The sequence below is a fragment of the Antechinus flavipes genome, chromosome 6, assembly GCF_016432865.1.
Source record: "Antechinus flavipes isolate AdamAnt ecotype Samford, QLD, Australia chromosome 6, AdamAnt_v2, whole genome shotgun sequence".
NCBI lineage: Eukaryota > Metazoa > Chordata > Mammalia > Dasyuromorphia > Dasyuridae > Antechinus > Antechinus flavipes.
The window spans coordinates 195054896-195081130 of record NC_067403.1 but is presented as its reverse complement, the minus strand read 5'-3'; the positions used below and the strand labels follow the sequence as shown (position 1 = coordinate 195081130).

Sequence of the window (26235 nt, the reverse complement as noted above, 5' to 3'; positions counted from 1 at the left end):
AATGAGCTAATTCTTATCCCAGATGTATATGGCAAAGCCCCTGGGAGATCCCAAAATCATGCAGACTGGAAAGTAAGACGGGAGTGCTAGTTCCTGGAAATAACAGGGAGCCTCCTCCAGAGTTCAGATCGTTCTCACAAAGCAAGTAACTAGTGGTGTAGGGATGGAACCCAGGTCTCTTGCCTCCCCAGCCCTCACCTCTTCCTTTACATCTGCCCTCCACACTGTACTTCCTAGTCCTCCTAGTTTCTCTGGTTCACTGCTGTTAATCACAGATGTGGAATATCTTCTGGAGATGATATTCAATTGGATCCTCCATCATGATGGAGTATCAGAAGTCACTATCAATTGCTCTAGGAATGGTAGATGTCATGGAGGCTGGTTTTGTGGAGAGAGAGAAGGAATAGAATCCAGCATGAGGGATTCTTCATTTCATACCTGATTTGAAGGGCTCAGTACCTGAGTAGTCTTGATGTAAGCAGTTCCAGGAAGTGACTAATCTCTTCCCTTCTTCTATTGGGAGGAAAGGTTTCTTCTAAACTCCCTGGGTCTAACATGGTAGGTGCATATTGGAAATCCATTTGCATGGATATTTCTTTAACCTCTTTCTGCACTTATTTTTCTTTTGTATTCTCTCTTTTTCTACCCAGGCCTGTCCACTGTAAGGACTAGAAATTGAGGGGAGATTAAGAGCTATAAAGTTGATAGATAGAAGGTGATTGGCTGTTTGTTAATTACTATGCTGAACTGAACTTTTAAAAAGATGGACAGTTGATAGATTTCCAAGATGAGAGGAGAGGAGAAAGATTGCTGGAGGGACATGTAAAATCAGAAATTGCTAGGAGGTTAGAGTCATTGTGCTAAGGAAGGAGATGAATGCTGTTCAAGGTCTCAGCAAAAATCCTGGTAGGAGAAAGCAAGTGGCCATCCCTATATCAGAGAACACATTCTTGGGAGAATACGATTCCTGATTCCAAATCTTTTGATGAAATACCTGAAAAGTTGTTTGGGATGTGGTGAGACAGTATATTCCAATAACAAGGAAAGATAATTGATATTACTACTATTATTGGTACTGCTACTACTACTCGTACTACTTCTACTGCTATTGCTGCTGTTACTACGACTGCTGTTGCTCCTCCTCCTCCTCCTGCTATTGCTGCTGCTACTATTGCTACTACTACTATTACTGCGATTCCTGCTATTACTATTGCTATTGCTACTATTACTACTACTACTGCTGCTGCTGCTACTACTATTAGCCCTACTGCTTCTCCTTTTCCTGCTGCTGTTGCTGCTCCTGCTATTCCTGCTGCTACTATTGCTATTACTACTGCTACTACTACTACTACTATTACTACTTCTGCTACTACTACTACTACTATTGCTACTATTACTACTATTACTACTTCTACTACCACTACTACTACTATTATTACTTCTGCTACTACTACTACTATTGCTACTACTACTACAACTACTACTACTACTACTACTACTGTTATTGCTGCTGCTACTGCTGCTACTTCTATTGCTACTGCTGTTGCTACTACTGCTCCTGTTGCTACTGCTACTATTATTACAAATACTACTACTGCTACTTCTACTGCTACTGTTGCTACTACACTACTGCTACTGCTGCTACTACTGCTACTGTTGCTACTACTACTTTTGCTACTATTGCTATTGCTGTTGCTACTATTGCTACTTGTACTTTGGCTACTACTATCACCACTGCTGCTGCTGTATGGTTAGCTCTTCTTAGCCAAGGGCTTCTGGCTATTCTCATTTCAGTGGCTGGTTGTCTCGTAAATAGAACATCACTACTTGCAATTTTGTTGCCTGCATCTTTTAATTCTGATTTCTTAATAGTAAAAGCATTCTAAACCACATATCATGGAAGTGGAGAAAGAAATAAGAATCTTAACAAGAAATGAGGCATAAGCTATATTTTTGGAGATTTCCTAGAGTTCTGGGCATAATAAGCCAAATTTGTGATAAATTTATGAGATACTATGTACCAATGATTTTATGATTTAAACTCTAATCTGAACCTACAGAAACCACAGCCAAATTTATGTGGTGGTGGGGAGGGAGCAAGTGTTTTTTGCTGTTAGGAAACTTCCTAAACTATCTTCAACTATATTTCCTGTGGATGATAGCAACCCAATCCTACTTTGCTGCCCCAGAGCACCGGGCTGCCCCTTGGAGTATCCTTCTTGCCTTATGAGTAGCACATACTTTACTACTCTAGCTTAGCATCATACTACATAAAGGAAATAAATGATCTCTACATTTGTATTACTACCCATCCCCATATCCCCCCACAAAAAAGAACCTGGGCAGGGCATTAACTAATGCAATAGAATTAATTTAAATGGTAGAATTTCAAGACCTGCAAGTAGTACTCTACTGGCACCCCTCAAATCCCAGCCAGTGTGTGACTGCTGCTTAGTCCAATTTCTCAACCAGATCTGGCTCAGGTGTGGAAGTTTCCTGTAATTTAGAATCATTATATGCAGGAGTTTGAGATCTACCTTTGAGATCTCTTAGTTCCCATCTCCCATTTCACAGGGAAGAAGCCTGAGGCCCAGAGAGAGATGATTTGCCTATGGGGACACAGCTGTCAAGGAGCAGAGCTGGAACCTGACCTCAGGGACTGATCCTGAAGTCAGCCCTACTCTCGTCTCTAGAGTCACTCAGTTCTCACTTGAGGAGAACTCTGTCTCCCCCAGTAATATGCAGGGACTCAGATCTTTAAAGACTTTAAATACAAGCCTCTTATTTGACCGAGTCATACATGGCAGATTAGCGGGGGAGCAGAACCAGGAGTTAGGCCAGAGCTCCTTCCACTAAAAGGCTGTTGTGTTCAGGCAAGTGGGACACAGAGGAAGTGGCTCCAACTGGCCGGAAGTCACGGCAGAGTTACCTCAGGCCCCTGGGGAAGCCAGCTCCACAGACAGCTCTCCTCCCTTTGGCCCTGGGCCCCGGCTGGAATTTTCCTTTGGATGCAAAATGCTCTGAGGAAGAGCATAAAATGGATCACCCAGTGTTAAATTAGATTAGACTGTTACAGGCCTCACTTTCCCATGTGTGGTTTAAATTACTCTACTCCAGAAAGGCTATAAATTTCATGGTAAGCTATTAAAACTTTCTTGGCAAGCCAGGTCCCTTTGCTTTTTAAGGAAAGGCCTGCTCCAAGTCTGTGAACCCATACCAGGAATTTAATTGAAGTCACCAGTGAAGGTTTAAAAAAACAACAACTGGTAAATATGGAAGCCTCATGATCTGGAGCACTATCTTTCCTAATAATGACCTAGTTCTTAATATATTCCAGTCCTAAATCTTCCCCTACCTAACAAGCTATAATAACAAGAATATCTGGCTATTATATAGTCAATGGTCTCCAGAGACAGATTTTCTGGCAATCCCCGTTATGCAAATAGTACAAATATTTTATAGATGGAGAAACTGAGGCCCAGAGAGTTTAAGTGACTTTTCCAAGATCATGGCATTAATAGAATCTCAGATTCTCAGAGTGAAAAAAAGTCCACAGATGTCATTTCATTCAACACATAGTTGAGTAGAAATCCCCTTTATAATATCCCCAAATTGTCATCTAGACTCTTGTTGAAGAGAAGAATCCTTTCTCTTCCTAGAGAGATGAGTCTGTTACTTTTTGAAATAATCCATTCCTAGTTTACTTGTCAGACCTGTAGAGGAGGAAAGAATTTGTAACCAAAGAAGAACTAGAGATCACAAAACAGATAATTTTGATTATATTAAGTTAAAAAGTTTTTGTACAAACAAAACTAATGCAGACAAGATTAGAAGGGAAGCAATAAGGTTCTGATAAAGGCTTCATTTCTAAAATATATAGAGAATTGACTCAAATTTATAAGAATTCAAGCCATTCCCCAATTGATAAATGGTCAAAGGATATGAACAGACAATTTTCAGATGATGAAATTGAAACTATTTGTAGTCACATGAAAAGGTGCTCCAAATCACTATTGATCAGAGAAATGCAAATTAAGACAACTCTGAGATACCACTACACACCTGTCAGATTGGCTAAGATGACAGGAAAAGATAATGATGAATGTTGGAGAGGATGGAGGAAAACTGGGACACTGATACACTGTTGGTGGAACTGTGAATGGATCCAACCATTCTGGAGAGCAATCTGGAACTATGCTCAATGTTACTACTCAGTATTGGGCTTGTATTCCAAAGAGATTTTAAAGGAGGGAAAAGGACCCATATGTGCAAGAATGTTTGTGGCAGCCCTTTTTGTAATGGCAAGAAACTGGAAACTGAATGGATGCCCATCAATCGAAGAATGTTTGGGTAAATTGTGGTATGTGAATATTATAGAATATTATTGTTCTATAAGAAACGACCAGCAGGATGCTTTCAGAAAGGCCAGGAGATCATTATACAAGGCAACAACAAAACTATACGACGATCAATTCTGATGGACGTGGCTCTCCTCAACAATGAGATGATTCAAACCAGTTCCAATTGTCCAGTAATGAAGCAAGCCATCTACACCCAGAGAGAGGACCATGGGAATTGAGTGTGGACCACAACGTAGCATTCCCTCTCTCTCTGTTGTTATTTGCTTGCATTTTGTTTTCCTTCTCGGGTTTTTTTTTTTTTTTTTTTTTTTGCTTGATCTGATTTTTCTTGTGCAGCAAGATAACTGTATAAATATATATATATATATATATATATATACATATATATATATATATATATATGGTATAACATATATTTTAACATATTTAATATGTATTGGATTACCTGCCAGCTAGGGAGAGGGTGGGAGAAAGGAGGGGATAATTTGGAAAATTACCCATGCATATATGTTGTAAATAAAAAGCTTCAATTAAAAAAAGAGAGATAATCCATTCCACTTGTGGGTGGCTCTAAGTTTTATGAAGTTTGTTCCCATGTGGAGCCTATCCTGTCATCCTACAACCACCTTTTGCCCTCGTCTTATCAGCTGGGGTCAAATGGAATAAGTCAAATCCCTCTTTCATCAAATAGATCTTTAATCTCTCTCAAATATGATTGGATTTCTTGCCATCTAGGGGAGAGGGTGAGGGAAATAGGAGGGAATTGGAACAAAGTTTTTCAAGAGTCAATGGTGAAAATTTATCCTTGCATATGTTTTGAAAACAAAAAGCTTCAATTAAAAAAAATGAATTCAATGATCTTAGAAAAACATGGATAGATTTCTCCAAATTAATGAAGAGCAAAATGAGCAGAAACAAGAAAATGCCCTATATAGTAACAGCAATACTGTTTTTAAAAACAACTTTGAGCAAATAACTCATATGTAAAATTATATATTAAATGATTTTACATACATGTAAATAGATTTATTTGTGTCTTAAAGTCATCCCTCATGAGGGGGAAGAAAAAAAACTTACATAACAATTTTGTAATATATCTAAAAGGAATAGCCAGATATATATATAATAGATTTGCAGATTCATATTCAATCACCTTTTCACTGTACTCTGCTATGAAAATAATTTTAAATTAAATAAAAATTTTTAAAAATCAGAAAAATATATACTCAAATATAGAGTGACCCCCATAAATTTTCTTCTACCAGATAAATATTCCAAGTTCCTTTGACTGGTCTTCTCAGGGTATGAACATGAGCCCCTTATCATGGTGATTCAGCTCCAAACATGATTCAGCTTGTCAGTGTTCTTCCTAAGCTATGGTATCTAGCACTGGACCCAATGTGCCAGGGCAGAGTACAGTACTTTGGGAAACTTATCTTGTACTTTCTGGATACTGTGCTTCTATTAATATACTGTAAAATGGCATTCATTTTTTGATTTGCCAAATGCAACTTGACAACTTTTACCTTGTTGTTCAAATGCATCTGACTCTATGACATCATTTTATGTTTCCTTGGCAGAGACACTAGAGAGCTTTGTCATTTTTTCTTTTACGTTGAGTAAACTGAGACAAAGTTAAGTGACTTTCCCAGGGCCACATATGTAATAAGTATCTGAGGTCAGACTTGAACTCAAGAAAACAAGTCTTATTGCCTCCAGGTCTGGACCTATATCCACTGCACTACCTAGCTACCTCTCTCTTAAGTTTACAGTCTACCAAGATACCCAGATCTTTTTCACATGAACTATTTCCTCTATTTACTAGCCATATATCCCTTATCTTATAATTATGAAATTAATATATTCAGATCTTTTTTACATAAACTGTATATTCTATTTATTGGCCATATATCCCTTATTTTACAATTATGAGATAAATTTTTAACTGAAATATAGTACTTTTCTGTTAAATTTCATTCAATTAGATTTGGCCCATAATTTTAACCTGTTGGAATCCTCTTGGATCCTTCACCAAGCAACCTGGTCCCTGTCTCTTCTATCTGCATATCTGATAAGCATATCATTTACACCTTCATCCAGAATCACAGTGGCCATCTTTCCTATAGTTTTTTTTTTTTTTTTTAATCTCCTTTATAACACAATTAATGGTCTTCACTTGAAGACTTTTAGGAAGAGGATACACTCAAAGTTGCTGTTCTGCTCATGGATAATTCTAATTGCAAGGAAGATATTCTTTATATCACAACTCTACCTGCTTACAAAGATTCACCTCATCAATAAAAGTCTTGAATTGGGCTCTTCGGTAGAGACATCCCTCCACACTGACTTGAATGCATTAAGAACTTTATTTTGTATTATACCTAAAGAGTACTTCTAATCTAAAAATCTAGCTTTCAGAAGTAATAAGATAAGTTTGCTCTGAGCATTAACTAGTAAATAGCAGATGGAGACCTTGGGAAGGAGTCTTCTCCTTCCAAGATGATATAGTACAAAGAACCCTGGTCTTAGATTCAGTCCTTTGAATCCTGCTTTTTCCACCTTTGCTGTCCTCTATAAAATGTTTCATTCTTTCTCAGTGGCTCTGAAGAAAACCCTTTGGAAGTCTGGAGAAATGAATCCACTCTTTCTCAGAATAAGGTTTTAAATGCATAAAATAAAATCCACAGGATTATACAGGAGACCAATTATATTAAATTCCAGTTATCAAATGTTAAAGGAAACAAGATCTTGGTCCTCAAATTAAGACCCCTTAAGGGAAATGACTGAATTTGATAACTGGTTCTAATACTTAACAGCTGTTTGACCACAAATAAACTCTCTCCCTCTTTGATCTTTGCCTTCCTCATCTACAAAATGAGATACCTGAACTATCTTTCCTACCTCACATGGTGCTTTTGAGGAAAATACTTTGCAAATTTTATAGCACAATGGAAATGGGAATTATTCTCATTTCTTTTCTTTAAAGAGCCCTTCTTATTTTGTCCTGCAGCCTCTAAGTCCTGGTATTTTCCAGATCCCCCAGATCTGATTTTTTGCCTCCTGACATCTCACTACACTCATCTTCTCTCCTCCATTCTATTGAAATATTATGTTTTTCTGTTGGGATAACTGGAAATTAGTATGGCAGAAATTAGGCATGGACCCACACTTAACACCATATACCAAGATAAGATCAAAATGGGTCCATGACCTAGGCATAAAGAACAAGATTATAAATAAATTAGAGGAACATAGAATAGTTTATCTCTCAGACTTGTGGAGGAGAAAGAAATTTATGACCAAAGATGAACTAGAGACCATTACTGATCACAAAAGAGAAAATTTTGATTATATCAAATTAAAAAGCCTTTGTACAAACAAAACTAATGCAAACAAGATTAGAAGGGAAGCAACAAACTGGGAAAACATCTTTATAGTTAAAGGTTCTGATAAAGGCCTCATTTCCAAAACATATAGAGAACTGACTCTAATTTATAAGAAATCAAGCCATTCTCCAATTGATAAATGGTCAAAGGATATGAACAGACAATTTTCAGAGGATGAAATTGAAACTATTACCACTCATATGAAAGAGTGTTCCAAATCATTATTGATCAGAGAAATGCAAATTAAGACAACTCTGAGATACCACTACACACCTGTCAGATTGGCTAAGATGACAGGAAAAAATAATGATGAATGTTGAAGGGGATGCAGGAAAACTGGGACACTGATGCATTATTGGTGGAGTTGTGAACAAATCCAACCATTCTGGAGAGCAATCTGGAACAATGCTCAAAAAGTTATCAAACTGTGCATACCCTTTGATCCAGCTGTGTTTCTCCTGGGCTTATACCCCAAAGAGATACTAAAAAAGGGAAAGAGACCTGTATGTGCCAAAATGTTGGTAGCAGCCCTGTTTGTAGTGGCTAGAAACTGGAAAATGAATGGATGCCCATCAATTGGAGAATGGCTGGGTAAATTGTGGTATATGAATGTTATGGAATATTATTGTTCTGTAAACAATATGACCATCAGGATGAATACAGAGAGGCCTGGAGAGACTTACAAGAACTGATGCTGCGTGAAATGAGCAGAACCAGGAGATCATTATACACTTCGACAACGATATTGTATGAGGATGTATTCTGATGGAAGTGGATTTCTTTGACAAAGAGTCCTAACTCCATTTCAATTGATAAATGATGGACAGAAGAAGCTACACCCAAAGAAAGAATACTGGGAAACGAATGTGAACTATTTGCATTTTTGTTTTTCTTCCCGGGTTATTTTTACCTTCTGAATCCGATTCTCCTGTGCAACAAGAGAACTGTTCGGTTCTGCAAACATATATTGTATCTAGGATATACTGCAACATAGCTTACATATATAGGACTACTTGCCATCTAGGGGAGGGAGTGGAGGGAGGGAGGGGAAAAATCGGAACAGAAACGAGTGCAAGGGATAATGTTGTAAAAAAATTACCCTGGCATGGATTCTGTCAATATAAAGTTATTATAAAATAAAATAAAATATTAAAAACAAAGAAATATTATGTTTTTCAATCTATCTGGTGGGACCTGGTCAGAGATAGATCTTTACTAGAAAGTCTGGGGAGAAACAGCTGGTCCACCAGGATATTCTTCTGAAGGGTCCTTCTGGTCTTGAAACATTCCCATTTGGGGGTAGCTAGATGGTACAGTGGATAGAGCACCAACCCCGAAGTCAGGAGGACCTGAGTTCAAATCTGGCCTCAGACACTTACCACTTTCTAGCTGTGTGACCCTGGGCAAGTCACTTAACCCCAATTGCCTCAGCAAAAAAAAAAAAAAAAAAAAAAAAAAAAAAAAAATGCCCAGACAATATTAACCCAGTCTTGGAAGAACGGTTGGGGACATATAATCTCATAAATTCCTAGTCATTTAGAGGTCCAGGGAGTCCTAACTTTCTCACTGATGAGGAGGGAAAGGCCCAGATTTGGACTAACAGCTCTGGATTTGAATCCAGGCACTGCCATTTGCTACCTGTAGAGAATCGAACAAAGCCCCTTCTTGTGGTTTGGCTTCCTCATTTGTACTAGATGATCGTTCCTTCAAACTTTAATGTCGAATTATCATAGGATTCATTCATTCATTTAACACCTATAAGTTTGAAGGAACCCTCTGAGATTCTTTTTTGGACTTTTCTGATTTGTCTTGCATCCCCTTCCCCCAAATGTAAAAACTTTGTAAGGTTGCACACTTGCAAATGAAACTCAACCATTTCTTCACCCTTTTCACTTCCCTCTCAAGATCTCAGGGCTTCATCTAGATTCCTGGATCCTGAGGGAGCCTGTTTAGAGTTAGAGGCAGTCTTCCAGGGATGTTGCATGGCTTTATTTCCAGTGGGTGAAAGAGAAAGTTTTCCTTTCAAAGCTTATCTTGGGTACCAGCATCATAATCAGTAAACAGTAACTACTAATAACAAGCATTTCTTACCACACCCTGTCCCAGTGCTAGAACCAGGGCCACAAAGAAATGTAAAATATGGTGTGGTTACAGATTACAGAAGGAACGTGGGCACTGAGCAACAATTTGCTTATTCCTTATTTTCATAAAGGAAAAAGAAGGAATTTCTCCAATGTTAATTAATTAATGTTAATAACAATAGCTCATGTTATTACGGTGCCTGATGAGTCTCTAGGAGTTGGCGGGTTCTAGTTGTTTTGTTTTTTTTTTTTTGGCAATACTTTATAAAGGAGTTAATTGGGGATCCAGAGGCTAAATGACTGGCTCCAAATCATCATGCTATCAATAAGAATCAGAGGATTAGAATTCAGATCTCTTCAAATTGAGTGTTCTCTTCCATTATAGGGGATGAACTTCTGGGCCTGGAGTGAAGAAGAGCTGAGTTCAAATATACTCTCAGACATTATCTGCATCATCCCGAGCAAATCACTTCATCTTAGTCTCAATTTCCTCTTCTGTAAAATGGGGATAATAGCACCTATCTCTGAGGCTATGTGAGGATCATGTGAGGTAATATTTGTAAAGCCCTTGGCACACTGCCTAACACATAGTAGTCACTTAACATAAGCTTCCTTCTTTTCCTTCCTTTCTTCTTTCCTTACTTCCTTCTATTTCTTCTTCCTTCCTTCCTTCCTTCCTTCCTTCTTTCTTCCCTTCCTTTCTTCCTTCTTCTTTTCCTTCCTCCCATCCTTTCTTCCTCTCTTCCTCCATTTTTTCCTCCCATCCCTTCTTCTTTTTGTTCCTTCCACTTCTTCTTCCTTCTTCCCTCCTTCATTCCATCCATTCTTCTTTCCTTCCTTCCCTCTTCCCTCCCTTCCTTCTTCCTCTTCCTTCTTCATTTGTTTGTTCCTTCTTTCCTTCCTTTTTTCTTTTCCCCTTCCTTCCCTTGTTCATTCCTTCTTTCCTTTCTCCCTCCCTTCCTCCCTCTGTTCTTTTCTCCCTCCCTCCCTTCTTTCCTTCTTTCCTTCCTTTCTTCCTTCCTTCCTTCTTTTCTTTCTTCCTCCCTTCCTCCCTTCCTTCCTCCCTTTCTCCCTTCCTTCCTTGCTTCCAGAGAGGGAGGCACTCGCAGAGAGGAGAAAAACGAATGAATTCTAGTAGAGATTCAGGAAAACACTTTGTGGTAGGAAACAATGAGGACATTATCTGGCTGCAGTGACAGGCTCCTGGAGGGAACTCGAGGAACCCAAGTTTTCCTTACAACCCCTGGGATTGATGGCACAAGCATTTAAAAAAAAAAAAAAACTCTCTACAGATTCAGTTCAATTCAATACCTATTGAGTATCCTGAGTGTCAGGCACTGGAGACAGATGCGAGTCACACTCCTTTGCCCACGAGGAGCTTACATTCGTCTGGGCGGAGAGCCCACCCTCAGAAAAGAGGTTTGTGGGAGAGCGAGCCTGCCCAGGAGGATTTGGAAAGGCCCGGAGTGGAGAGGACAGCCTGCTGGCATCAGCACATGGCAAAGGGGGCATCTAATTGGGGAGGTGTCCATTAGGTCAGAGGCAGCTGCACGAGAATAGCGGGGGATCCAGCTGCTTGCAAGTTCTCCCCACTCTCTGAGCCCCAACTCCCTCATGTGCAAAATAATAACACCCACCACACACCTTGAGAGGAATTGAGGCAATAACCTTGTGAATTAAAGGGCTGCAGAACCCTGAATCACACTGATTGCTTGAAGAGACGGGATGGAATAGAAAGAGCTCGGAGCCCAGGTTTGAGTCCTACCAGCTAGTCAAGCTTTCTGGGCCCCGGATTCCTCTCGGGGACCATGTGGGAAAGAAGGCTACCTCCCGGGCTTGCTGCGGATGGACCAAGGATATCTGGGTCTTTCTTCGTGATGGTTTAGTGGGCCTGCTAGGAGTTCTGGGCCTGGAGTCAGGGAGACTGATCCTACTGAGTGGTGAGGTGGTCTTAGACACTGACTAGCTGTGTGACCCTGAACAAGTCACTTCATCCTGTCTGCCTCAGTTTCCTCATCTGTCAAATAAACGGGAGAAGGAAATGACCAACCACTGCAGTATCTTAGCCAAGAAAACCCCAATGGGATCATGAAGAGTCAGACATGACTGAAAAACAAAGATGTATTAGGAAGCCACCCACAAAATCTAAATAACCCTGACCAGCTCCCCCACAGGAAAGGCAGCCCCAAGGAATAAATGGGCAGAGAGGGTGTGGTTGTCCCCATAGCTCTAGATCCAAGGGAAAGTGCTGATGGGAGCATCTTAATTTTGAGATCTCCTGCGTGAGACCTGGAATGTGGGGACCAGGTGCAAATAAAGGCTTAAAAGTAGCTGCAGATGTGCTTTTGTGAGAGAGTTGGCTACATGGGAATGAGAAGCTGACGATGGTGGGCAGTGAATGGGGCCAGAAATAACATCCCCATTCGGTGAGAATGGAGGAAATTGGGCAGGGGTTGCAGGGGATTGCGAGAACCACCACCTTTTGCTTGCTGAGACCAGCAGCAGCAGTTGTGAAGTATAATGGTAGAAGCAGCAAATACTGACATTTTGCCCAGGAGCAATACCAGGACAGAGAGAGGAGAGCAAAGAGAAGAAGTTTTGACCGCCCCCGGGGAGTAAGGAAGCAGGATACTGTTCCATTCTCTGGGCTTGTGAGTCTTAGTTGTCTCCATTGGGTTACAAGGAAAATCGTTGTGAGCCTTGTGGGCTCAGTGTGCTTGTAAGGGAAATTGGGAGTTACCTGGAAATTACACAGGAGATTTTCAGGTCCTGAAGCGTTCTCCCCCCTTCCCCATCATGTTAGTACGTGCTCAATGAGCCTGAGATGCTTCCTAAAATGGACTTTGTGCTTCTGACACAAGGGTGACATGGAGAAAGACCATTGAAGGGCAGCACCGTGGAAATACTGAATTAATTTAGTCAGAGGAGCCATGTTCAAATTACGATTGCACTCAAAATTGTGACCTTATGAAAGTTAGATAACCTTTTTGCACTTCTGTTTCCTCATTTGTAAAATGGCCTCATCTAACTCAGTTTCAATTGATCAAGGATGGACAGAAGCAGCTACACCCAAAGAAAGAACACTGGGAGATGAATATAAACTGCTTGCATTTTTGTTTTTCTTCCCGGGTTATTTATACCTTCTGAATCCAATTCTCCCTGTGCAACAAGAAAACTGTTCGGTTCTGCACACGTATATTGTATCCAGGATATACTGTAACCTATTCAACATGTAAAGGACTGCTTGCCATCTGGGGGAAGGGGTGGAGGGAGGGAGGGGAAAAATCGGAACAGAAGTGAATGCAAGGGATAATGTTGTAAAAAAAATTACCCTGGCATGGGTTCTATCAATAAAAAGTTATCATAAAAACACATAAATAAATAACTAAAATGGCCTCTGAGGTCACTTTCAGAAGCATTTCTGTTTCTGTGACTAACATTAAAGCACCATAGAAATAGGTTATTCCATGACTTGCCATGGTCACACAATAATGGCAGTGCTGAAAATTTGAACCAAGCCTTCTACCTCCAAGTCAAATACTTTCCCCACTACACCAGACTATATTAAACCAAGTATAATGTCCCCTGCTACTACCCTCAAGGTTTGGCCACTTGGGTAATTTTGTTAGAAATAGCACCTCCCTCAACGTTCCCACATTTCTGCCCCGGGAGGACCAATATCAGAAATTTAGGATTCATCCTTTTAATTTAAAGCTCTGCTTGAGCAGTCTGGCAACCTCCCAAACCCACTTCCCCTAAAGCCCGAGAAAGGACATAGCAGCTCTAGCAGGGCCCTACTTAGCCACGAGGTGGCAGGCCGAACCTGCAACTTCCCAGAGCTAAGCAGGAGGAGCCTTTGGAAAACTTGGCATTTTCTAAGCTACAGATGCTATTTATGAGAAAAGATCAGCAGTCTGGCTCTTAAGGGTTGATCTATAAAAGAGACAGTTCAGAAGGAACTCAGGTTCTGCTGAGGAGGAGGGTGGGGGGGAGGGGACACTTGCAAGGGCAGGTGGTAAACACTGGAGCTTCCTTTCCAAGTCCTGCCCTATTTATAGTTCCTGGCCACTCTGTACAGAACAGTCTCTTCTAGTTTTCACTTGGATTTCTGTTATGTGTGTTCAAAATAAAAACTGTCCTTGCTTCGACTGTAGCTGGAGAATCACCCCTTTCTTTAAAAGGGGGCTCAGGACAGAAGGTGTTGAGTGGTGGCTTTGGGGGAGCTGGCAGCAGCCTCTGAGGTTGTAAGTCTCAGACCTTTTGGAGAACGTTGGTTTTTCACTTTGGAACGATCCTGGAAGTTAACACTAGGCTAACTTGACCTCTAGATCCTCAGTCTACTCTTGAAATTTCTAGAAATTTTCTGTTTCAGGGCTTTATGCCATGTGTGGGCTAAGAAGCAAGATGATGTTCTCAATAATTATAAAATAATAATAACCAGACATATCCGGTGTTATTTTTGGATATTCTCTATGTTAAACAACATGTGCGTTTGAAAACTGTCGGGTCACCTCTCAGGCCCTGATATGGCAGCTGTGAATTCCAAAAGGTACAAAGTCCTTTGTGGCAGTGGTTCACTGATCACAAATCAATATTTTCTGTTTATTCCAACTCCAACTCATTGGTATCGAAATAATCTACATCTATTCCCCAGAAGAAATCCTCAAACTCCCAGAAATTCCATTCCCTTGAGAGAAAAAATGAATGAAAATCTATTTGCCCCTTTCATCTGCCCTACTATTATAGGCATCTTGACCCCCTTTCCTTGTGCCAACTGGGTACACTAGGATGATGGCAGCCATCTCCCAAGGTTACCACCACACTTTAGAAAAACCCGAACCAACCCTCACCAGCTTCTTGAGAATTGGGACTGTTTTGTGGCTTTTTCTTTTTTGGGGGCAATTGGGGTTAAGTGATTTGCCCAGGGTCACACAGCCAGGAAGTGTTGTGTCTGAGACCAGATTTGAACTCAGGTCCTCCTGACTTCAGGGCTGGTGCTCTATCTACTGTGCCATTTAACTGCCCTTCGGGCACATAGGAGATATTTAATAAGTGCTTGTTGACTGAATGGCATGGATCCTTACTCCCAGGGTGAGGCAGTAGCTTAGGACAGCCTTATACACAAACTGATGGGGTTTTTCTATCAATCACCACTCCCCTCTAATGTCTCCATCCCAGCATGTCACAAGGCCTATAAGCCCACCATTAAGAGGGCAGTCCTGTTTCAGATGGGAGTTTTAGGTTTCTTACCACTTTTCTGTTGTCCCTTCTTCCATATTCTTGAGGTTTTTCAGTCTGAAGACTCATCACCTAAAAGTTCACTACTAAATGCTGATTTGTTTTAGCCAGAGTTATGTCTTGGTTATTTGTGAAGACCATTTACCAAAATGTGGTGGGGGCAAGATCTTCAATGGTGGGAAAAGTGTCTAAGCCAAAGAAACCAACTTTGTTGTTGTTATTTGTAGTATTTAAGTTCAGCTTGCCAGAGTGAGAATACAAGTATTTCTGGGTAGGGCAACACTTCCCCAGGGATGAGCTATTAAGTATTTTTCTGATATTTTCAGCTGGCTGGAGAAGTCTTGTGGGAAAAGAACACAGGAAAGAAAGGAAGGGCACTGTAAGATAAAGTAGGAGGCTGAGGAAGACCAAATTCAGTTTTCTTGAGAGAACTGTAATGAAAGTCAATGATACCCATAAAGTAAATATTTCCTCTTTTGTCACCTTTGATTTATAAAACTAGTTTGATGATGTCAACAAATCATTTTTTAAATTGTCTTAAAGAAATTAACTCAGTCAATTGGAAAAAGCCAAATGTTTCTTTTAGGATTAAATGGAACTAGGGAGAGCTCCCTCCTGTTGGTCAACTAGAACTTATTAAATACCTCTGTGTTTAATATGTATTATGTAACATGTAATATACACTGTGCTAAGTACTGAGGATACAAAGAAAAGGAAAGGGCAATTCTTGCTTTTAAGGAGTTTGTAGTATAATGGAGGGGATGACCTACAAAAAAAAAATTACGTATAAAGACATGTAGAGGATAAATTGGAGATAATTAGCAGGGGGAAGGCACTGTCATTGAGAAGGACTTGGCAAAGACTTTCCTAAGACAACAGGACTTTAGCTGGAAGTTGAAGCCGGGAGGTGAGGGACAGCCAGTGAAAATGCCTGGAGTTAGCAGATGGAGTGTCATGGGAAAGGAAGAACAAGGAGGCTAGTGTCACTGCATTGTACAGGATGTGCATTGAGGTATTAAGATATAAGGAGATTAGAAAGGTAGAGGTGATTAGGTTATTAAATTAAAAGACCATTTTATATTTGATCCTGACTCTAGAGGCAAAGGGAAGCCAGGGGAATTTATTGAATGGTTGTGATTCTGGGGGGTCACAAGGTCAGATTAGCACTTTTGACTAATGAGGGGAGGATAGACTGAAGTGGGAGATTTGAGGCAGGAAAGAAGAGCTGTTCCCAGGGTAGAAAACATAGGATTTGGCAGTGATTGGCTATTGAGGATGTTTAAGTCAGGTCCAGTCCTACCCTGTAAGTGATTGAGGAAAAAATAAAATACTATCAAGAAATAAAAAAAAAAAAAAAGAAAATCATCTGCTTGTGAAAAAAGATGGAATAAGCTTAGCCATGTAGAAATTTTCCTAGTCTTTCAAGGGAATGCCTTGTGCTGGTTGCAGCTGTGAAACATTCTTGACCAAGAATAAAATGGCCCAGAGTTCTGCCTGCTGATACTTCCTAGAAAGAGTGGTCTAGAGTTTGATAACCACAGCTTTCTAGGGGCACTCTCTTGACCTGGGGAAGGTCTAAAAGCAGTCCATTTCATACTTGAATCTTTCTTTCCTCGATTTCACGTATACCTCATTATTGTTTCTTCCCCTACTTTTTTTCCTGAATTCTCTTTTCTCGTCTCCTCTTCCTCCACATGTCCATCCTTATTCCCTTTATATCTCTATACTCTCTCATCAACCTCATCCTTTCCTAATGGCTTCAGCTCTATCACTTCTTCCCAAAATGTTTAAAATTCCAGGCCCAACCTCTCTCCCTATCGAGTTCACCATATTTTCTCCCAAAACTTCTTTCCTTGGTATCCATATTTCTGGTAATAGCATCATCACCTTCCAGTCTCTCAGATTCAAAACACTTGTAGAGTCATGGATTTAGAAGCTGAAGAAGGGCTCTTAGGGAGTGAGATTAAGTGTTTTGCCCAAGTTCACAAAAGTCATAAGCAGCACACTAATTCTAATTAATTCCAAAACATTTCTGACCCCAGTCCCATTTTTTGCAATTAATCAGTTGCCAAGACTGTCTATTCTGCTCTAAAATGTCTTCTATCTTCTCCTTTCTATTTCAAGTGACAAAACTTTGCTTGAAGTAATACAATTGTCTCTTTTTTTTTTTGCCCTTTTTCTCATTACTTCTTGAAATAATACAATTGTCTCATAATTTTTTTTGTCTTTTTCTTCCCCCAATTTATTCCCCAAAGCATTGCCAGATTAGCATTTCTAAATTATGGTTCTGATAACATCTTCCTTCTGCTTAAAAACCTTCAATAAATTTGGGGGATTGGTTACCTTGTTACCTAGCCACACCCAAGGGGGCGTTCAAAAAGCATAAAACGCATACTTTCAAAATGCCTTAGAAGGAAGTCTTTTGCCAAGTCACTGACTTAATGTACCGGCTCTGTAAGTCCTATGTGAGTTAGATACTAATCCCTTTCTGACTTTCTCACACAACGGGATTTTATCATCTTGAAGGATACAATATAATGAAGGACTCTGAAAACACAGGAAAAATTGAGGAAAGAGTGACAAAGAGCCCTTCCTTTTTAATCTACCTCTGGCTGCAGTTAGATAGCCAGTCTACTGGCAGAGTAAATAAATGGGTTGTTTAGTGGGTTTATTCAAAGGCCAGTAACAAGTGTTAAATGTGCTTATTAATTTGCATTAAATTAATTTAAATTAATAAAATTAAATTAAACGTGTTTATTAACATTATGAGAAATAGACAACACTTAAGGTGGTTAAGAAATGTACATTTGAGACAAAGAAGGTTTTGAGATCCCATGTAGAACTTCCTGGGAGAGTGAGAGCTTGAGTAATAGAAAAAATGAACAGAGGGAAAGAATTAAGATTATTGTTGTCTTCGCCTGATGACAGCCTGAGACCAGGGTTTCTGGAAGGCTGATTATTGGATGTCAGTACATTCAGTACAATGAAGGCAGAAAGAGCTCTAGTTTCCCCCTATTTTCAAAGTTCACATTACTGATATTGGCTCACAAGCCATCTTCCCACAGCCAAAGGTTGATTGGCATTAGAAGACCTTATCTTTTTTATGGGAAATTAAAAGTGTCAGTTTTCAAAGAAAAGGGTTTCTGAGTGGTATAAAAAACAATTAGAAAAAATATGCCCATATTATTATGTATAGAGCAAAGGAAGAAAATAATTTATTTTCATTGGTTGACATTCTGGACTTCTTTTAGAAAGAATTATTTTGGGGTAGAGTTCAGATCATTCCTTCCTCTAGCTCCTCGCTTCCTTATTATGTCCCTACTAGACAAGAAGGTTTTTATTTAAACACTGCCAGAGGGACGAGGAGGGAGTATGATACTTTCTACCTTTCTGCTCATACCAACTAAAAATTCACCAGCATGGGCTCTGTCTCCACGTCTCAACTCCATGCCGTCTCCATTGTTGCTCAGCTAGTCTCTGTGACCACAGTAGACTAATAATAAAACACCAGATCATCCAAGATGGCCTTACTGCCGTCTGAGAGTCAGGTCTTGCTCTCAGGCTTACAGCTGCAATAGAGTCCGGGAGTGGCTCAGGGTGCCAGGTCATGTCTAAGCAGGAAGGACTGAAGCCCATCTGAAATCTGAGTAAAATTATTCCTGGAATTTGTTCGATGGTTCTAGTTCCTGGGTCAAAGTCTCCTGACTGTTTTGCAGAGACAGCAGATGTGTGAATCAGTGCACAAATGGCCAAAATGTGTCTGAATGGGATATATTTGCTCCTACTCACTGTTTCATGTGTGGATTAAGGGGATTAAAACTGACTTGTTTGGTAAGAAGTCACCTTTCTCCTTATAAAAGCGACACAAAAGGAAACAGCCACCCAGCACATGGAAGTAGAAAGTCCTGACCTTTTAATTATCTCAAGAGATAATAAGACCAAAGTCTTCTCTGAGGCAAATGCATATTAATACTGATAGAATCATTGTGCTTTTCAGTAAAAGAAATAGGATTCTGTATTTACATAAGAAACTATAGTGTCTGAGATCCTTATATATATATGCATATAATATGGAAATGATTTTGAATTACAGCATTTACAGAATAAAAATAAGCTGGAATAAATAAATTCACTCCATTAAATAAAAGACTTTTTTTTTTTTTTTTACAGAAGAAGCAACTTTTGTGCATGTTAATGTCACAATTAAATTTTATTTATTTATTAATCCTATAAAAGAAGCATTAGGTTTGTCATTTCTCAAAAATAAAACTGCAATAATCATTGCAATGTGAAGCCTGAGATTGAAGCCTGAATAGGTATCACTGTTTGGTACCACAGTTCTCAGTTTTCCCCTTGGCATGAGAGACCTGCATCATGCTGAGCCAAAAAAAACCGGGGCCATCACTGAGATCCCCTCTGTAGGATTTGGTGAGGAAGGTTACAAAAAGGAAACGAAACAAAACTCCCGTGCAGACATGATAATATGACTTAACACTGCACTGAGCCCTCTGGTGCAATTCTTATGCCCGATGCCATGTGGTTCCGTGTAATGTAAATGTTATGTTCTGAACAACCAAGAAAACCTGAGGATCTTATCTGATTGGTTTGTGTGGGGCAGAAAATTGCTGAAAAAGGATACCAGTTTTGTCTGCCCTGTTGAATCAGATTCTTTTCTGAAAGAAAGAACACACAGTTTTCTTGTCAGCTCTTTAGTGACGTAGTACTCCATGTGAATATGGATACTGAAGAAAGCAAAATCTGGTGTCTGGCAAAAGCAAGTTCTTCACTCTACTGGTGAATAAACTTTAGGGCAGATACTTTGGAAAATAAACCTCTTGCTGTACAAAAAAACCCACTCACTGTATTTTCCCCTTTGGATAAGAAATTATTTTTCTACTGGTTTAGATACATTCTCCTAAGACAGGCCTGCATCTAATTGAAAAAAAAAATGACTAAGACATGATTTATAAAATTATGTCATAAATGATATATTGCAGATTTTGTATCCCTAAAATGTAAGTAAATGTTTAGGACTTTTTGAATAAAAAATGGACAGTCTTAATATCTGTCTTTTAAATATTTTTGGTTTCATAAGCAGCTCCACATACAACAGTGCCTTGTTCTGCAAAAGTCCAAAAATAAAAAGTATTTTGTATCGACTTACCAATGTCCCTGACATTTGTTTTTCACTATTGTTATTGATGATATAAATAAAACTCTCATATTAATTCTCATTTTTTTAAACAACCAAGAGGTGGAAGAAATGGTGTCAGATGTAATGAATCCTTAAGAGTGCCCACCCCATGCAAAACAAGGTAACAATAAAAGAGCAGAGCTTCAGAATTATTGCTATGATTCCCAAACAAAAGGCAACAGCAACGTATAGCTCTGGAAATTCAAGAGCTTCCTCTTCATTTCAAAGATAATTTTGCCTCTCTAAATATTCTGTGTAAATTTGGTAACATTTGGCCAGAGTTTATTTACTTAAAAGGCTAGCCAGCAAAAGGAAGAAGACATCTGCCAAAAGCCAGTGAGCAGCTTGGAATCAGTTTCCTATAAGGAGGACACAAATGCGAGTTTGGGAGATGGGCAGCAATGCAAGCCTTGGTAGCTTAAATAGGGACCCCCCCCTCATTTCATGAAGTGTGTTTCTCCTGTATCATATAGCATCATCATATTAACGTTAGAAATTTGTGGAAGACTATTGCAGCCCCAGTAGCCATAGGCTTCCCATAGTTCCCTTTAGCAGCTTAGGAAAATGCAATAAAAACCATCTGTACAAAATACATTATGATGGATGCTTAAAGCCTACATGTTTCTGACAGGATCCTTCTTTCCAGTTAATTCTTGGCTTAAGTCACATAGAATTTTAGTCCATGTATGACTTCATTAAATAGATCACTAGTTTAATATGTCAAATACCAGCTTTGTCACTATAAAAAGGCGTGACATGGAACATGTAACAGTGAGTGCAAACACGGACAGGTTTCATCTGACCATAACGAGGTAACGGTGCAGAGTGGGAAGAGCAGCGGGAGCAGAAAATCTGAAACACAAAGAGATGGGTTTGTTGATACAGGTTTACTTTCTGGACATCAGCTGCCCACTCTAAGATATCTTAAGCTGGGCTTCCATTAAGGAATGTTCACTCCCTTTGTGGGCTTCACTGTATTTCTCTCACTCTTCTTTCTAAGTTATATTTTTGGAAAGTGTTCAAAATGAACATGAATAGATAAGTAATGAACTTACTAGAACATTTTTACTCAGAGATACTATGTAAATAACTTATTTTAAAAGCATATGTATGTGTATTTAAATTAAACTTATTCCTTAATTCTACTGCCTATTTAATGAACCAAACTATACTGTAATGCAACCCTTCTATAGGATCCTCCTATAGTAATATGGAAAAAAATCAATAAATCACTTAAGCATATCTTGATAATGGGAAACTCAAAACTCACTGACAATATCTGGTTTCCTGGGCTAGGAAATTTTAGGAGAATGCTTTTAGTAATTTTCCTCCCTAAACAATGACTATTCAGATTACCGTAATATGCATATACCTTTAAAAGAGATTGCTTTCTTGCTTCTTATCAGTGTAATTTATCCTGGTAGTAGCCATCTTGCTCTTTTGCTATTTCAATTATTAAATTTCATTGGCTCATCATTTATAATTCTAAAAGTAGCTCTCTCTCTCTTTTTTTTTTTTTTGAAATAGTAGTCTTATAGCCCCAAATCCAATCTGTCCTCAGTAGCACAGGCTATTGGAATAAATGAATCCCAGAGATTGTTGGCAGGGCCCCGGGCCATGGAGTTAAGAGGAGGCATCTGACATTTTGTTCAGGCCCTCTTATTTAGAGCCCTTTAAAAGGCTGCATTCTATCTACATTTGGGTTATGTGAAGAAACAGAGCTTTCCAGGTGGAAATACCACTGTTTTCAAAGCTTGGCCATTTATAGTCTTTTGGCCTCAGTTCCAAACTGGTTTCAGTGACCTTCACATTGCCCTGGAGCTCCGTACCTTGCCACAGCTCCTACAGTGGTGCTTCCTCCGAATAACAGTGAAAGGCGCTTTGCATGCTGTGCAGTAGCTGCAGGCTTCATCTGGTACCCATTCAGGAGGATCTGTCCAAAACAGAAAAACCAAAGCAGATATTGCAACAAGTTAAAGGGAGAAAAAAGAAACCTAACCAACCGTGGGTAATTGTTGGGGGAGAAGAACCAAAAGCACATAATCTAAATACAGATGTTGATACACCAAGTAAAATCTGTTCTACAAATACACAGTTCAAGAGCATAACAGGTTGGATGATGAGACCTGATTTAGACAAATAGATACAGACATAGAACTTTGGGTTTCTAATTTCCTTTTCTGTCTTCCTCTCTTTCTTAATTTATTTAAGCTTGTTGAAAAAATATACAGAAAAATCTCTCTAGCTCTTTACTATTTGCTGGAAATCACATCTGTCTCAAAAACACAGCTGGAAGACTACCCTTTTCCCATCACCTCAGATTTATGAAATTTGCTGTACAATACGGTACTGAGGTCAAGAGCCTAGGGAAAAAACCATACATCCAACGTTCAAATATATCAATGCATTCCATCTGATTCTTAGCTGCCAGTGGAAAAGTCCAGCCAGTAATGACCATACTGAACAAAATGCTTTAGAATTTACAGCAATTGATTTGTTCTCAGTGAGAACTAAGTCAATTCTATTCAATATGAAACACTCACTGATTGTATTCTGTGTGCTGAAACCCGTTAGTTAGAGACATTGAGAACAAAGTAGATAAGGCAAGCAAAGACCCTGTCTTCATGGAGTTTACAAACAAAGGCTACACACACAGATAATTATAATACAAAGTAGGCAAATATAGAAGAGAAATATGGAGTATGACCAGGTCTGGCAACAGAAGAATCACTTCTAAAAAGGTTGGAGGTGAGGGATATCAGAGAAAGTTCCATGGAGGAAGGGGCACTGGTAGTGAAGGATAGCCTGGATTTTAGTATTTAAAGATGGTAGTAGGATGTAGGAATGGGAAAACTTGTTAAGAAAATATTGAAATAGTCTTAAGTGGGTAGTAAAGAAATGGTAATTGTACAAAACAGAAAGGGACTCAAACTATATTATAGGGCTGTCATCAACAAAACTATTTGGTATAGTTAAAATATAAAAGGAGATAAATGGAATAGATAAGACAATAAAGAATCAGAAATAATACAATTCTACCTGACATTTGATAAAAACCCAAATATAAATTATTTAGGAAAAAAACTTCCTTTTTGATAAGAATTACTGGAAAAAATGAAAAAAAAAAGCCAGTTTGTCACAAATTAGATTTAGACCAACATTTTACATTAGTTAACTACAATCAACTCAAAATGGCCATATGATCTGAATATTAAAGGACATACCATGAAAAATTAGAGAAAGCAGACCATGTGATGGCTACAGGTAGGGAGTGAATTATCTCTACCTCTCTTTTTTTTTTTGGCAGGGGAGTAGTTTAGACAATTGGTGTTAAATGATTTGCCCAGTGTCACATAGCAAGGTTAAGTATCTAAGGCCACATTTGAACTCAGATCCTCCTAACTCTAGGGCTGGTACTCTACCCATTAGTTGTCCCTGGAGAATAAATTCCCCTCCCAATAATAATAGCTTTTTATTTTTCAAAATGTACACCAACATAGTTATCAACATTCATCTTTGCAAAACCTTGTTTTTCAAACTTTTCTCCCTCCCTTCCTCCCTCCTCCCCTAAGCAAGTAATTTAATATAGGTTAAACATATGCAATTCTTTAAACACATGTCTATCATTTGTTGGATCAAAGCAAAATCAGATCAAACGAAGAAAAAAATGAGAACAACAAAAGCAAGCAAGCAAACAACAACAACAAAGGTGAAAATACAGTGTTGTGATCCACATTCAGTCCCCATAGTCCCCTCTCTGCATAGGGAGTAAATTCTTAATCAAACAAAGGAGGGAGAATTTCAAAAGATAAAACAGATAATTTCTATGGCAAGAAATTGAAAGGGTTCTGCATTAACAAATTAATGCAACTAAAATATAGAAGAACAAGTGACTAGGAAAAATATTTATCAAATATCTATGATAAGGGTTTGAGATCCAAGATACATAGACAAATAATAGAAGTATATAAGACCAAAATTCATTCCTCAATAGGTAACAAAGGATGTGAATAAACACCTCTCAAGAATAATTACAATTTATATGAACCATATGAAAACCATATGACCATATATAACCATATGAAAAAATGACATATGGCATCACCAATGCCATCACCAGTAACAAGAAAAATGCAGCTCAAAATAACCCTGAGGCTTTGCCGTACACTCAGTAAATTGGTAAAGATAGCCAAAGAAGGAAATAGGCAATGCTAAAAGAATTACAGAAAAATATGGACATCCAAGCATATTGTTAGTGGAACTTTGAATTGGTCCAATCACAGGCAATGTGAAAGAAATCTGGAACTATGCTAAGAAAGTGACTAAAATGTTTATGCTCTTTGACTTAGGTATTACAACCAGGGAGGATGATGAAAGAAAGGTCCCATCCATATGCATCGAAATATTTATGGCAGTTTTTTTTTTTTTTTTGTAGTAACAAAGAATTAGAAACAAAGTAAAAACCTGCTATTTGTGAATGATATGCGATGCTAGTGCAATTATTGCTTCAAATAAGAAATATGATGTATATAGTATATATTCCTATGAGCATAGGAAGACATGTGAATCGGTCCAAAGTGAAAGAAACTGTGGCAAGAACAATATCCTAACCTCCTTCCTCAGTCAAGTTAGGCTGTTTTTTCCTTAAAAGATACTGAGACCTTCCTGTTGACTTGGTTAACTCAAAGAAGCATGGGCTCAAATCATTGGGAACACTTCCTCATTTGGCTGACTTCAAAGCAGCCACCAGGAGCTCGAGAAGATATTTGAATGCTTGGTTCCTGGATCATAAGGGAAAAGTTAGACAAGTGAGCTTCTTTTAGCAGACTCAACTCCAGGTATCTTCAATGACTCTTTTTGTTGAGTATACCTCCGCTATAGCTAAGCAATCTCTCTCTTTTTTTTAAACTGTTTAATGACCTACTAGTATCTCACTTTATTCCAATATTATATTTAAATTAGTAAGGGACTGGTCTGAGTCAGGTCCAGCCCAGAATATAAAAAGAAGCTGGAAAATATACACTATATTATGATTATAATCCAATGATTTATAAAATTTTATAAATTTAAATGCAAATAATGACAAGAACAAAATGATTAAAATTTATATTGTGAAATTATAATGACCAAGCATGTTCCCAGAGAAGTGATATGAGAAAGTACCTTCCCCAGCTTTTCTTCAGAGTAGGGAGCCTATGGGTATGGAACCCTGACTATATTTCCAGGCTATTTCAACAAGTTAGTTAGTTTTACTTTTTTTCTTACTTCTTTTTACAATTTTACAATACATTTCTTTTAAGAAGTAGAAAGATACCAACTGGGAATTGTAAATAATATCAAAACAAAATGTATCAATAAATATTTATTTAATAAATAAATGTAACAGTTCTGTGGGGAAAAAGACAACAAAGGAAGACATATATAGTATTTTGAAGGAGAAATCAAAAGAACTTGAAAATTCATTGGATATGAAAAGTGAAGAATAGAAGTTTAAAACCTGTATGTGTGGATGACCTTTGGAATACTGTATTTCTGGTATCAGATGTAAGGAAATCAAAAAGAAAACCAGGTTTTAAGGGAAAGTTTGGTTTTGTATATCTTGTGTTTGAGGAGCTCATGGAACATCTGTATGGGGATGTCCAGTTGTCAGTTGGAAAATAAGCCTGGAGCCAACAAGAAAGGTCAAATGCATGGGGAATAAGGACCAAAAAGAATTCACTGAATTTATTAGTAATGCCACTGGTGATTTTTGAGAAAACATTTTTAATAGAGTGATAAAAGTCAAAGCCAGATTTCAAGGCTCTTTTGACTGAGTAGGTAGTGAGGAAGCGCAAGCACACGTTATAGAGATGAAGGCAACAGCTAAAAAAGGTAGAAAGATCAAGGGAAGATCTTTTAATAAGTGAGGGAATTTGAGCATGTTTGCTCACAAGAAAGGAAGGAGTCAGGAAAGAAGGAGAAGTAGCAAATTCTTG

General features: G+C 38.6%; 1 protein-coding gene across 4 annotated transcripts in view; it reads right to left on the bottom strand.

The window, feature by feature from the left end:
- Positions 1-18956: 18956 nt before the first annotated feature.
- The window catches only part of ZFYVE28 (zinc finger FYVE-type containing 28), a 186460-nt gene continuing 179181 nt past the window's right edge, over positions 18957-26235 (bottom strand). For all 4 annotated transcript variants that reach the window (XM_051966354.1, XM_051966355.1, XM_051966356.1 and 1 more), the window contains 2 exons: positions 22090-22193; positions 18957-21112 (listed from right to left, as the gene is read on the bottom strand). In XM_051966354.1, coding sequence (XP_051822314.1) covers positions 20981-21112; positions 22090-22193 — 236 coding nt within the window. In that variant the 3' untranslated portion in view covers positions 18957-20980. The remainder of the gene's footprint in view (positions 21113-22089; positions 22194-26235) is intronic.